Here is a 14,488-nt window from a genome sequence, read left to right on the forward strand (position 1 = left end):
AGGCATTTGCAATCAGTGGGCTGCTATTTGGTGTCTCTGATTTAAGTCATGTGAAAGGAAATCATAAAAGTGTAATATGCTGCTACTTAAAAAAGAGGTCACAGGCATTCAATCAGCTACCTGTCCAATATGGTAGCTGCTGGCTAATGTTACCTCTTAATTTAAATGAATTAGAATTAAAATTAAAAATTCAATTCTTTAGTCACACTAGCCACATTTCAGGTGCTCAGTAGCCAAGTGCGGCCAGTGGCTACCAGAGTGCGGAGTACAGATAGAGAACATTCCCACTGTGCAGAAAGTTCTGCTGGCAGCCCCGAGCGAGACCAACTGTGAAACTAGTTAGCTGACAAGGATTCAACTGGATATGATAGAAAAAATGACAGCATATTTTAACCTGAATATTTTGACTTATCAGGCTTTTTGGAGTTTGACCTATGGGCCTGCACTTTTTACCTCACTTTGTATAGGTTGCCATGATCCCTAATCCAACTAGTTTCAATGTATAATTAAATTGTGAAGGGGACATTTAATTCACTGCCCATTTTAAAAAACATTATGTCAATAATTTTGGTCTACCTTTGACATTTCAATAAAAACGAATAATTAACTGCAGTTTTAGGAATTTCTTCATAAAGCCTTTTCCAAAGAGTCTCTGCTCATATAGCTGGTATTTCTGCATTCGACACTTTAATCACAGTGAAGGTCCACACTGGCCTATGAATGTCCTGGTCAGAGGACGCACACTTTGACCAGGAGGGGACGCAGCGGTGCATGCCAATCAACCTACAAAGCACAGTCAAGGGTGTCCAAGGACTCAGAGCAATGGGGAGATGAAAAAGAGCAGGGGCAGGGGCAGTTACCTTTAAGTAGGGGATGCTTTCTGCAATCCTGTTCTGTGCCTTCAGAATAAAGCCGTAATGTACTTTAGCGAAGCCATCATTAGGCGTCACATTCAGAACCTACACTCAAAGAGAAGAAAAAAGCCACTGTGATTGACTACAAATTCTACAAATGACTGTCAAAACAAATTCTAATTAGCTTTGCTGTACTTGGATCATGATTTACAGCTTAGCACACTCGTGTTTTGTCTCATTGCAATAAGATATCTTTGGCTTAAATGGCCCCATTTCCTCTAGACTCAATGTTTTCACACCTACACATCAGCTCTTTAAGAATGAAAAAATAAATGCGAAAAGGCAATGACTGTTAGGGTGTTACTTTAACAATGCAAATCAGCAAAACATCTGTCGATTGTTATGACTTCAACACTTTTTAGTAATCAAGAGAAACTACTTTACATGGTGACGCAATGTGGTAAGTGTAACTATGGTAGGCACGAGGCACGCAGGGGGTACAGAGGGACACCTAGCTCACTCTGGGGTGGGTTTGGCTGGGCAAGGTCTGAAAGGTGTTTAGGGATGGATAGGAGTTCATCAGGGAAAGGGAGCATGGGGGACAGAGGAGGCAGAGGCATTTAAGGCATAGGAGAAAGTGAGTAAAAAGGAGGGGGTGACATTAAAGAGGGCAGGAGGCAAAACACGTGCAAGCAAGATAATCCACTGGGGAGTAGAAAATTGAAATGCTTCTGTCTGCATGTCTTTGAAATGTAATATTTAGTATGCAACAGACACCAGGGCTGTCCTCTCATGTGCATGGCAGACAGTCGCACGTCGTATTGATACACGTGATCAAGAGGGGAGGGTGGGCGCTCAGGCGACCAGAGGCTGCCCCCTCTGCTTGATGCGTTATGATCGCCTACTGTGCCCACTGCGGTTCCCATGTGGCTGCACAACGGGTGTGCAGGTTGGGCCATCCAGCTGTGATCAACAACCCTCCGAAAAGGACAGGTGGCTCTACCAGATCTCTACCAATCCCAGATTGATGCTAATACTAATATAACACAAACTCTCTCTCTCGACACACACACACGCCACAGACAACACAAAAAATGGTGTAACTGACATTTCTAGTCTCAGTACAAACTCTTTGCATGACACATCGTCAGAATTTAAAAATCATACAATCATTAATAGCATTGCACATTGATGACACTAAATTTTTTTTTCAGGGAGAATGAAGATACTTGTCAGTTCATTGAAATTTTAAAAGTATCAAAATATCATATCATCTTAAAAAGTATTTTGGAGTGTGTACCTTTTACAACACTCATCATATGTTAATACACATACATGTATACATAATACACAAACGCGCATTTTCCAGGTATTGGCTTGAACGTTTTTTACTGGAGTATTACACAATCACACGTGCTCGGGAACCACTGAAGGGTTAAAGCCGAGGACGGGCTGGTCCGATTTGTGGCTGGTGTGGATGAAGGTCGGAGGAGACAGGCCTGCTCAGGATAAATGGGTCCTAGTGCAGGCAAGAGATGCCGAGTGTCTGGGTTAAAAATGGAGGGGATTTGAAAGATATTCAGAAGATAAAATTAAGAACAACTAGTGATTTGGTACGGGGCTGGAGACTCCATGAGGACACACTGTGTTTGCATCATCAGCTGTCATTTCCCAAACTACCGTGGTGGGTACATGAAGGTGTGTTGAGTAAGCGGAGGGGTCCGTCCAGTGAGGAGTAGGAAGAGTCGAGTGGGTGGCTCGGTAACTGGCAGTGTTACTAACGCGAAGGGACACGGGGGCCCCCAAGAGCTGCAGGTGTGAGCAATCTACGTCTAACCATTTTAAAGTCAGTCTCTGTTGAAACTAAACAGCAAAAACCCAGAAAGGGAAAAAGCATACATTTACTCAAAGATAAAAATCAACATGAAAAATATACAATTACGCTATCAGTTTTCTGGAAATGATCTTTGACTGAGCCATAATGTATCAGGATAAACTGTGGTTAAGGAAAGAGAATCCATTAGATACAGCTTATTAACTCTGAAGTGAGAGAGGAAATAAAAGGCAAACCACACACGTATTTTCAGTCTATTAATGCTTCTTTAAAAAGAAACCCACTCAATTATATTAGACGACTATAGTTTAGACTTTCTGCATCCTGTCATGCTTACTCAGATGGGATTTTGATTTCATATGTATAAACAATAGCAGGGAAATTTTATTTTTTCAAGATGAAGTAAAATGTTTCAGTATCTGAGATTTAGTACCAAGTAAAAAAAGTGAATATATTCAAGGGAGATTTTGAAAAGGTGAGGAAGGATGAATTTGTAGTGGATAAGAGAAACTAGTATGTTTTCAGATCCTGCCCTAACCTCACATGTGTCTGGTACCCAGCCAATGCTTGATCATGAGTTTTGGGAGGGAGGGAAGGAGAGAGGGAGACTACAATTTCATCTATGTGGCCGCTGACAGTGGCAGAATAATGGGTGTATCGGATACAGTTTGACAATTCTTACATTCATACGATCCTGAATCTTTGAGATGCACAATGCATCCCTTAACCAACCTTTGCTAGTCAGGACGCTCAGTGTTATGTTTCGTCCATTTGCAAATACAACGCCCCATATGGACGTGGTTCTATGATCTGGACCAGGTACATTAGTGGATGTAGGATCGATCCACTTTGCATAGATATTCAAGATGCTATAAAAAGCAAAGGTCTTATTTATGCTCTCTGAGAAAAGATAAAAATTATGGCAAGGATGAAAAGACAACTGCTCTGGAATTCCATGATTTTCAATGACACATCAACAGCAATAAAAGGAGGCAAGCACCACTCTATGAGGGGACCATCCCTGGGCTGGGTATGAAATCACTACACTGTACTTGCCAGCATTTTAAAAACAGAAGGATTCATACTGACGATTCCTGAGGAGTAGGTCTTTGATGTAAAGAGCACCAGCTGGGAAACCATAAACGAAATGTGTTCAACCTTCTTTAAAGAGGCATTAACTTTCTACAGCTTCAAAATTCGTTTGGTATCCAGTTTACTCCATATCAAATGAGTTCCCTCATTGCTTGAAGGAGTCACAGTTTTCTAGACTTTATAGTTACTTGTGACCTAGAGGTTATTTATTAAAACATCCATTACAAGGTAGAAATCCTTTTAAAGGCATCGTTGCTAGAGAACCAAAGAGTCAGTGCCCTCTGAAAGGTGAGTAATTTCCTCCACATGCCCGAAAGACTCATGTTCTGTAGCCTCTCTCCAAACTTCTTGAGAAAAAAGGCAAAGATTGTGTTGTTACATTTGTGAAAAACTTGCGTTTCTCTTCCTCGCGTAGAGAACACTTTTAGAAAGGCTGTTGGTGGACGGATAGAGATGGAGTTTTGAAAGTACCACAATTATAGCTTGAAGGCTTTGATGTACCAAGGGCCAACTAAAATTTAAAATTTGACCAAGGGAAAAACGGTGATGTGAAAATAATATTAAGAAGACGTCAACTATCATAAGACATGCCATTTAACTTAATTTAAAATAAAGACAGTGAGAGATTGGGTGTATTAAGTGCAATTTCCAAATCACATTAGAACTTCACGTTCACAACGATGTGATGTAGTTAACAGGAGACTGCCGCCTGCTCACCGTCTCATAAACCTTCTTGGCGTTATCATTATCTCCTAGCAGCAGATACCCCACTCCGAGGTCATTCTTTAAGGAAGTATCGTCAGGAAACAGTTGAACTAATTTCTGCAGCGTAACCAGGGAACCTCTCATGTGACCTGATTTCACGGGAAGAAAAAAAAAAGAATCCAGTAGAAGCAAAAACCGATTATGTACACTTCTATATTGAGACTAAAATCAAGATAGGCTATTCAACAGAGTCCAAAGACCAGCTTAAATCTGACCCTACAGACTGACAGCTAAGTACCTATTAGGATTCCAACAGGCAATTGTAATGGTATCAATAAAGCCTATAAACAGACACTAAATATATTACTGATTATAAAACTTTAAGACATTCCTGTTTTCTAAATTCACCAACATTTACTTTTTTATATCAAATTCAGTCTTAAGAAAGTTTCAGTTACGAATTCCTTGTAAAAAAAAAAGAAAGTTGCACTGAGATATTTTTGGTTTATTAAGATAAGCTTTAAAATTATGAGTAGAGAACAGACAAATTAAAAATCTAACTGATTTCGGGGCCTAGCAAGGGCACTGCTGACATTGTTTCCAAAAGAGAGTGCTCATCTCCAGGTCACGACCTATTCCTGCAGCAGAGACATCATCCAGTATTAAGGGGCCCTCTGGTGGACAACAGGACACTATGCACACATGAATCACGAAAACTCCAGCTTCAATGCATTTTCAAGGCTATCTGATGGAAATTTAAAATTTCTGGGGCCAGTTGTCATTACTCCTCGCAGCAGTCGGGAAGACAAATTGAATAGGAGAAAATGTGCGAGATACGACTAGTATACATGACAAAATTAATTTCCTAGAGGGCTCAGTTGCCCACAAGCTGAATATTAGCCAAGAGCATTTTAGGACCATCAGTAGCTAATGCCCACTAACAGATAAACTGCTGGGCACAAAACATCACCAGCCTGTCCCATGGCTGGCTCCCCGTTACTGGCCAAGCTGGGATGAGTATGCTCAGCTACTCATTCCTTCACTGACAAGTCTGACTCAGTATCCCTTCATTTGCCCATCTGCCCAGACCAATCTCACACTTTTCTTCTGTTTCTAAACTTTCCTTCTTAACCACTACAAAGCCCCAGGTGAAAATCACTCCTGCTGCCACCTCCCCCCACCATCCCTTCCACTCCGCATCTTGGCACCCTGCTCTACCGTGCGTGAACTTCGTCACTGTGCCCCCTTCAGTGACATCTTCTGCACAAAATTTCCTCTTCACCCAGAGGAAAAGACTACAGTGAAAGGCTGCTGTGGAAGAGGGCTGGGTTTATCCCCAGGTAAGCTTCCCCCAGGGCTGGGAATGGAGCAAGGCAGGTCAGTCACTCCGTGCAAGTTCAAGAGGGTGCCAAAAATTCAGTAGTCTAGATGAGTGACTTTTATGTATTCTTTTAAAATATCAAAACTAATGTAAAAATCTGTGATGAAGAAAATATCAAAAATTTAAGGACACAATCAGTAACCAGTGCTAAGCAGAGCCATACTGGAGCCCAAGGCAAGAGGACAGCTCAGTAACACTGACTTTGCGCCCAGCACGGGTGCCTCCACCCGAGTCCCCACCTGTATGTGTGCTGGACGTCTTTCTTCTCCCAAACTGATCCTTAGGAACATAAATGTAATCGACCATTTCTTCTGTTTTTAATGATCACCTGGGTCATCTTCTATCATAAATTTTGGTCACCTACCAAAGTGACATACTACCTTTAATTCCACCCCTCAGGAAACTGATAAAAGGGTCAGCTGGCCTTGACTATTACATGAGCCTCTCCTAGTGACATCGATAATTCATTCACGTAACTTACCCAGCCAGCCTTGCTCCCACCGTGGCATTGGCTTAGATTCTTCCTTCCCAGGTTACAGAACATATGTTAGGAGGTTATGATGAAGGCTAGTGAGGTTATAATGAAGGTAGGTGACAGCTAGTCTTACTGCCTTTGGCTCTGGGAACCTGGGTCACTCCGAGGATATGCTTTATGTTGCTCTTTTCAAAGCCCTTAGTGATATCTAATTTTTTTCCATTATTTTCCTTGGTACAGAGTCAAATCTTACAGGTAAAATTTTAGAGTGCCTAGAACTCTTAATATTCCTCTACAAAAATTGTCCCACTGATCATTTGAACTGCCAAGGCTGTTCTAAATAACGAGTTGGTGCGGCAGGAAGAGTTTTTGATTCTAGACCTATTAATTTATTAACTGTAACTCCCGAGGCAAATTATCCAGCCTCTCAGTATCCCATTTACCTCAGCGTTAAAATGGGTGGGGTGGAGTGAGGAGGGAAGGGTGGTAAAAATACCACTGGCATCTTTGTAATTATAAAGGTTAGAATGGTTCTTTCAGCCTAAGACCCAGTCAGGTAAAGGACCTGAAATTAGTTCTAGAACTCAGGTTTCCTTCCCTGTAACTGGGCTCCTCTAAGAGTACACAGAGCCCTCAGGCTCTTCGAGGTAAAACCATGGCATGTGTTGAATTAACTTTTCTTATTCCATCTTACCTAGGAATTGTTGTCTGTCTGACCGCCGCTTCAGACTCAGCTTCACCAGGTCCGCGGGGACATCGGGCAGGCTGGCTACCTCCTGGTAGGTCTCGATGGCCCTGCGCAGCACCTCATTGCTCCTCCTTTTCTCCGCCAAATCGTCTTCACACTAGAGGAAGTCCCACACTGAATAAATGTCCCGTGACAAGCATCATTTTTAATCACCCAAGATAGTCAAGAAAAGTTAACTTCTGTACGTGCTTTAAAATAATTCAGACAGCCCTGGCCGGCGTGGCTCAGTTGGCTGGGCATCGGCCTGTGCACGGAAAGATCGTCGCGTCCCGGCATCCGGGCCTCTGCCCCTTCTGCTCCCTCTGCCCCGTCAGCTCCTGCCACACCTTGTCCCTCCCTAGAGACGTCCTTTCTGGTCACCTCACCTGAAGCCCTGCCTGCCCTGTCACATTACCCGAAGCCCCCAAATCTTAACAGGTAAGCTCTTTATCCCATTACCTTCTTTTCTTATGGCATATATTATTGTGTAAGAGGATCTAACATTTATTTTTAACATTTTAGAATATACATTTCTTTATAAAGACTCCCAGGGCTTTGCTCAAATGTCACCTCCTCGGTAGAGCTTTCCCTGCCACCCTATCCCGTATCTCACCTCCCTCGCACGTCCTATGCTCTTCTCTGCTTTCTGTGGTTTCTCCGTAGGCTTTCACCACTAGCGGGCGTATACATTTTACTTATTTGTCTTATGCATTGTCTTTGTCATTACAATGAAAACTCCATGTTTTGCTGACAGCTGCATCTGTGGTGCCTAAACAGGCCTGGCATATAGTGGGTTTTCATTAAGTAATTTCTGAGTAAGGAACTTTTAAAATGTCTCCCGCTGGAAGACGAGCTCCACCAGGACAGAGACCTCTGGAGTGTCCGTGCCAACCCAGGGCCTGAGCAGGATGTAGCTCACACAGGTTTATGCAGCTACATATAAAGGTGGCAAAGCTTCATGAAGTGAGGAGCTAGAAGATCGAAGAGGTGAGATAGGAACAGAGGTGTGGGAGCGGGGGGCAGGGAGAAGGTAGCTGGTGAGAAAGCGGTCAGCTGGAAGAAACAGTACGGAACCCAAGTATATTCCACTTTAGAGACTGAACGTCTTTCCTAAGCATACTTGCAACCTCTCGTTATAAAACTGAGGTTTTCAAAGCTCTCGGGAGCCTAATGTGCAAATTATATGGTGGGTCTGAGTGGAATGGAATGGGAGGGTGATGGGAAGTCAATGACCAAAGTGTTACTCTTCATTTTCTTTTCAAAACCAGAGAGATACCATATTGGGGGGGGGGGGAGAAAAATGTTTCTAAATTCAGCTTTACACAATAGCAATAATTGTCTTATTTAAAACAGTATTTCTTGCTTGAGTTTGTGCATATGTATGAGAAATCGATTCTGTATACAAGTTAGAAGGCAAAAAGAAAATGCAAATAAATACTGGGTGGTGAGAAATCCAATTATACAGAACACTAGGAAATCAAACACAGCCATCTAAGTGGAAGGTTCTAGAATACCTGTGCCTTCCCATATCTCGCCCGTGGACTCTGAGGATATTTGCGAATTAATTCTTCAAATGCTGTCACTGCTTCTTCAATTTTTCCCTGTGAGGAAGAGGTAATAACAGAAATACAATAAATTCAAATGCATAATGCTACTCAATACAGTTATTAAATATTCAATAAGTAATTCTGTCAAAATTTCCTGGACACCATTCTGAGTTTAAAGACAGTTTTATCTAAGATTTTAAAAAATTAACTGTATTATGGAAACATAAAAATAGAAATGCACATAAATATACTTTATCTTTTAAAAGACAGGAGTCTGACAAATGATGTAATAGTCTTCGTTAAGGAAATTGCATATCCCCTCTATATGTATAATTCCTACATGCATTCTTAAAGAAATACTTAGGTGTTATGTTGGGGAAGAATATTGCTGGCAGCTAGAATGTCTTGGTCTGCGATGAAGTCTGAAGCGCCTGTGAAAATGGTGGGACACAAGCATGCAAGGGCCACGTGGCCGTGGTTCCTGCCACCCACTGACATCAGGGTTGATTTGGCTCCTCTGGTTGCCTGGAGGGCCTCGCTGCCTCAGTGTCATGGGACCCCTCCCAGAGCTCACGTGGGCGCTTAAGAAGATGGGCCACGCACCTTCGATAGATCTCTGACCACCACTGCACAGTAAGAAACGCAGGATGTGCAACAGGTACACAGGTGAGGTCTTCGCAGGGGGCTGAGGCGACCTGACTGCATCAGCACCATTCCACAGCCCATTCTGCCTGTGTCCTGGTGCCTAACACATGGCAGCAGGTCAAGGGTATTTGGAGCCGTGGGGCAGAGACAGATTTTCTGAGTTGAACTTTCCCAGGCCCTCAGCTCCTTATAAATTGGTAAATCCACTTAGCACATGCTCACTGCTATTTCTATGTTTTGTCCCTCACCGAGTTTTCATATAACAAAGCTGACCTACAGTGTGGCTGTGCAAAGCAAACTGTACAGTCTACCAACTGTTACTTACACTTATTTCCCAAGGACAACCTGACCGTTAACGTTCTTTACAATCATTCCTTTACCTAGATATCATGGAAGGAGGTTTTCTGCACCCTCTCACAGGCCGTCAGGTGCTGAGGGCAGGTGAAAGACAGATGCACAGCGTAGTGGTTCTGAGAGCAGGCCCCGGAGCCAGGCTGACTGGGGAGAGTCTGCGCCCCACCACTTAGAAGGTGTGTGACCTGTGACAAGTAACTGATGACTTTGCCTTAGGTGCCTGGCCTGTCAAATGGGTATCATGAGGGCCCTTGACTACCTTGTGACTACCTATAAAGTCAAATCCCAAAACATACATAAAGTGTTTGTAGACACTACAGAGAGCATAGAAAGCATTGAACGATGTTACCTATTATTGTTGTTGCTGCTATTATTATTATATCACTGTGGTGTGTGGGGGACGTGTGTGCCAGCACAAGATAATGGGGCTCATCCCATATAAGTCTCTTACCAGACAGACAGGGAGGTTAAGACAAAGTAAGTGAAGACTTGGATGTAAGGCCAGGAACACATTCTCTAAGTTACATTTATTTTCAGAAATAAATTGTATCACTATTTAAAATATGCTATCCCTCTCACGATATTAAATTTTTTTTTCCTGAGCAGTAGATTCACAGCAAAACTGAGAAAAGCATCTAGAGATTTCACATATGCCCCCTACCCCAACATAAGCCCAGACTCCCCGTAATCAACACCCTGCACCAGAGCAGAACATTAGTTACAACCAATGAGCCTACACTGACGCATCGTAATCACCCGAAGTTCACGATTTACCTTAGGGTTCACTCTTGTATATTCTATGGGTTTAGATAAAAAGATAAATGTACACTGTCTGTATTCACCATTATAGTATAATGCAGAGTAGTTTCACTGCCCTAAAATTTTCCTGTGCTTTGCCTGTTCATCCCTCTACTGTCTCCATAGTTTTGCTTTTTCCAGAATGTCATACAATTGAAATCATATAGTAGGCAGCCTTTTCAGATTAGCTTCTTTCACTTAATAATACACATTTAAGGTTCCTCCATGCCTTTTCATGGCTTGATATCATGTTGTTGTTGTTGTTTTAGTGCTGAATATTTCACTGTCTCGATGTAACACACAGTTTCATCAGCTTGTTTCCTACCTATAGAATTTTGGGAGTCTGTTGGCCTTCTTTCAGTTTGTCCTGTCTCTTTCAGTCCAAGGTGGCAGTTCTTCTGGTATAATATTCTCAAAAATCTTATGGTTCTCCTGTGTATGTCACAGGAATTCACACCGTTAGATAAGAGTCACAGACCCTTCCGGGATAATCCCATTTCAATTTTTGGCTTCTGCTGAGAGGGTTGACTGAGTCACACACCTAATCTCTTTAGTTTCCAATGGCTGCTGTTACAAATGATCACAAACTTGGTGGCTTAAAACAACAGAAAGTTATTCTCTCACAGCCCTGAAGACCAGAAGTCCAAATCGGTTTCACTGGGCTGAAATCAGGAAGCCCGCAGAGCCATGCTTCCTCCAGAGGCTCCAGGGGAGAATCTGTTCCATGCATCCCTCCAATCTTCACTTTTGAATAACAATATTCATAACAAATTTGCTAAATTATTTTGTTTCTGCTTGACATTTCCTTAGGTTATAAAAATAATAGAATACTTTGGCTTTGTCCTAGGCATCTTTTGGATCCCCTTAAGACAGAGGCTGTGCGGCCTTCTTAAAAAGGTACCATCTTGCAAAGTAAATGCTCTTCGTCCGAAAAAATTTCCCTTCCCTAGGTTCTAACTAGAGAATACAGCTTCTAACACTATTGCGCAATTCCTATTTTTAAAAAACTCAACTGCAAGATACAATGCTTGTGAAAATTGCCTGAAAATCATCTGTTTTTCAACATAGCTTATATTTAATCTTAAGACCAAGACACTTCATTGGGGGACATGTACTTGGGACCTACTGTTTTGGTATGAGGCCAGAGGCATGAAGAACATAAAGACATACCCCTGTAGACGTCCTGGAGAACCTGTGGTGTGACATGAGGGAAGGGGCTGTGTGGTCAGCCCATCACTATGCCCGTCACGAAGATCTACAGCTGGGTGTTTCTCTCTGGACTTGGTTTACTTCCTTTCTAGCACTGTTTACAGCCCGCGGGGTGACCTTTCTTGTGTTGGCCCTCCTCTAACTTCAAGTTTTCCTTTCTCTTTCCTTTTTTTCTCCTCACTTATAATACAAGAATAATAATAAATAATTCCAACAAATAAATATTTCAGAATATAGCTTCAAATGTTTTTTCTGGGGGTAAAAAGTTTTAAACAATAAATATTATTTTTTTAAAAACAGATTATGGACATAGGTTCTGATCTATACATTTTTGAAGGAAAAATAAAGTGACCTCGCGCTTCCATGTAGCACAGTATTTGAAGCTAGAACGTGAGCTGAGACTGGCCCTCCTCTGCCTGGGACATGCCTTAGGGGAGCCTCCACTCTTCCAGAGCAGTCAGTTGCATCATTTGAAACTACCAGCTATAAAACCACCCGGAAAGACTGAATTATGCTGCTGACTCAGTCAATAATTTGGCTCCCTGCTGTTTCAGAAGCAGGAGTTGTCTACGTAGTCACTTCTTTCTCCTTCATTTACCCTGCTATAGATACCGGGTGCTCCTTGAGGGAAGCAGCATAATTTCTCCAACTAAGCAAAAACCAAAATATACCCCATGGATTATTCCAGCACCTTTCTGTCCCCCTGACCTATTTGCCCCAGGATAACCGAACCTTTCTTTACCATTCACTCTGATTACATAAAAATCCTTCTCTAAAGCTCTTTGTTTGTTCTTTATCCCAACAGTCACCTGTTAATAGGCATTTCACATCTGCATATATGGCATTTAGTGCAGAGGAAGGAGAGACGACCAAACCAGGTGACAGAAAAAGAAGATTCCTGCTGCACGTCTATCAAGAAATGAAAATTTCCTAAAAATAGTAGATGGCTTCCTTTGATAAAGTCAAGCAAGACAGACTCAGAAATCATTCCATGGGGATAATTTAATGAGCAATGACTTTGCTGCAATGGTCTTTGGAGTTGCTCCATTTTTCCTGGCAGGTAATGAGGGTCGGCCAAGCCTTGGCTCTGCGTGCAGAAGCCTTCGTGCTTGCTGGTACATTCCCAAAAAATGTGTGGGAAGCACATTCTAGAAACCACGCCAGTTTCTAACTTGGGTTTTTCTTTTTTAAAATTGTTGTTGCTTATTTACTTATAGTCCCAATGTCCCTTTTTTTGCAGCCAAAGTCTACAGATAAAAAGAGGATATTACAGAAAAACTAAATGCTGATTACAAAGCAAAACATAAAAAGCCACCCTGAAAACTGGAGGTGCCTGAGGTTAACCGCAAGCGAGAAGAATGTTAAACCTACTGCCTTTTTACCCAACAGTAACTGTCCTGAGAGTACTGGATTTACCTATATTTTCATTTGGATTGAGGTGCTATAAAATTAAAATCTCCACTTATATGGTACTTGACAGTATTTGCTGCTTTCCCCCCCCATCTCATTTGCTCTTTACGAAACCCTTAACAGAAAGTACCATCATTATTCTCATTTTTTAAAATAAGAAAACTGAGGCTCAGAACGGCCAAATGATTTGCCCAAAGCCATAGGACTAGAATGTGATGGGAGCAGGCTGACCCCAAGGTCCGCCGGCCAGGAGGTGAGTTCTGTTTCCACTTGGCCATTGCAGCTGCCCTTTTTCTTATCATCTGATTCATTTCACGTGGGAAGCTGACATCCCTGGGGGAAATCCCACTCTATTCCAAGGTCGTTTCTCTTAACATTTCTTTTTAACAAATCAAGAGTAATGCCTGAGTTTATTTAGCTAAACCATTGCACGTTTCTGCACAAAACAAAAACATCAACCTACCCTTTTACGGAGTTTTTCTGCAGCATCAAGTTCAGCTTTAATAGTCTTATCAAATTTATTTAATAGTTTAGGCTTCTTTTTCTTAACTGAAAGAAAACAGAGGTTTTTATTTATTTATTTATTTTTGTCTCGAAATCGTTGTTAAGAATCGTGATTTACAACTAGTGAGAAAGCATGTGTTGGTCCCAGTCCTACAAGTGCAAGAGCAAGCTCACTGCTGGTTCACCTTCCCGCCCCCAGGACGACACAGCCTTTCCTCGTGTGCTCAAAGGAGTTGCTTAGGGGACTGCGTGAAGACTAGTATACCAGTTTCTGGAATGAAAATGGTAGGTATGATTTCTAAACTCTTATGAAAAATTTGTTGGCAAAGTCCAAAAGACTGCTTACAACAGTTTTTGAATATATCTATAATGTTTCTGGTCAGGTAAATATGAAAGAGCAAGCTATTTATTCTCAATGGAGTCAAGTAAACAGAATCTTAGTCTAGCGCTCAAGCCCTCCCATTGCACCACGGACCCGTCGCTCTGGCTGCAGTCCATACTTCTGCCAAAGTGGACTGTCCCATGTTCCCCAAATAAGCTTTGTGCCACTTCTGATGCTACTTTCCCCAAACTAAATGGCCCATTCCTTAAGACTGTCAGATGAAAATATGCCCTCCTTCAACAACTACCACCTTGCCCGGCCGGGCGTGGCTCAGCGGCTGAGCGTCGGCCTAGGATCCAGGCGATTGGGGTTCGATTCCGTCAGGGCACATGCCCGGGCTGCGGGCTCGATCCCCAGTCGGGGGCGTGCAGGAAGCAGCCGATCAATGACTCTCATCACTGATGTTTCTCTTTCTCTCTCTCCCTCTCCCTTCCTTTCTCTGAAATCAAAAAAGATATATTAAAAAAACACCCAAAAAACAAAAAACCCACCACCTCCTTATAAAGTTTCTCCACCTATCACTCAATCAAATGGTGTCTCTCTCTCTCTGTGTCTCTGTCTCTTCCCCTCT

The 14,488-nt window shown here is 42.3% G+C and overlaps 1 protein-coding gene across 4 annotated transcripts in view; it reads right to left on the minus strand.

Annotated features, from left to right (window-relative positions):
- The window catches only part of ASPH (aspartate beta-hydroxylase), a 139,369-nt gene that overhangs the window by 25,278 nt on the left and 99,603 nt on the right, over positions 1 to 14,488 (minus strand). For all 4 annotated transcript variants that reach the window (XM_081116618.1, XM_081116617.1, XM_081116619.1 and 1 more), the window contains 5 exons: positions 13,495 to 13,580; positions 8,583 to 8,669; positions 7,036 to 7,186; positions 4,498 to 4,634; positions 861 to 959 (listed from right to left, as the gene is read on the minus strand). In XM_081116618.1, coding sequence (XP_080972744.1) covers positions 861 to 959; positions 4,498 to 4,634; positions 7,036 to 7,186; positions 8,583 to 8,669; positions 13,495 to 13,580 — 560 coding nt within the window. The remainder of the gene's footprint in view (positions 1 to 860; positions 960 to 4,497; positions 4,635 to 7,035; positions 7,187 to 8,582; positions 8,670 to 13,494; positions 13,581 to 14,488) is intronic.

This window comes from Miniopterus schreibersii (assembly GCF_964146895.1).
Source record: "Miniopterus schreibersii genome assembly, chromosome: 17".
NCBI classification, from domain to species: domain Eukaryota; kingdom Metazoa; phylum Chordata; class Mammalia; order Chiroptera; family Miniopteridae; genus Miniopterus; species Miniopterus schreibersii.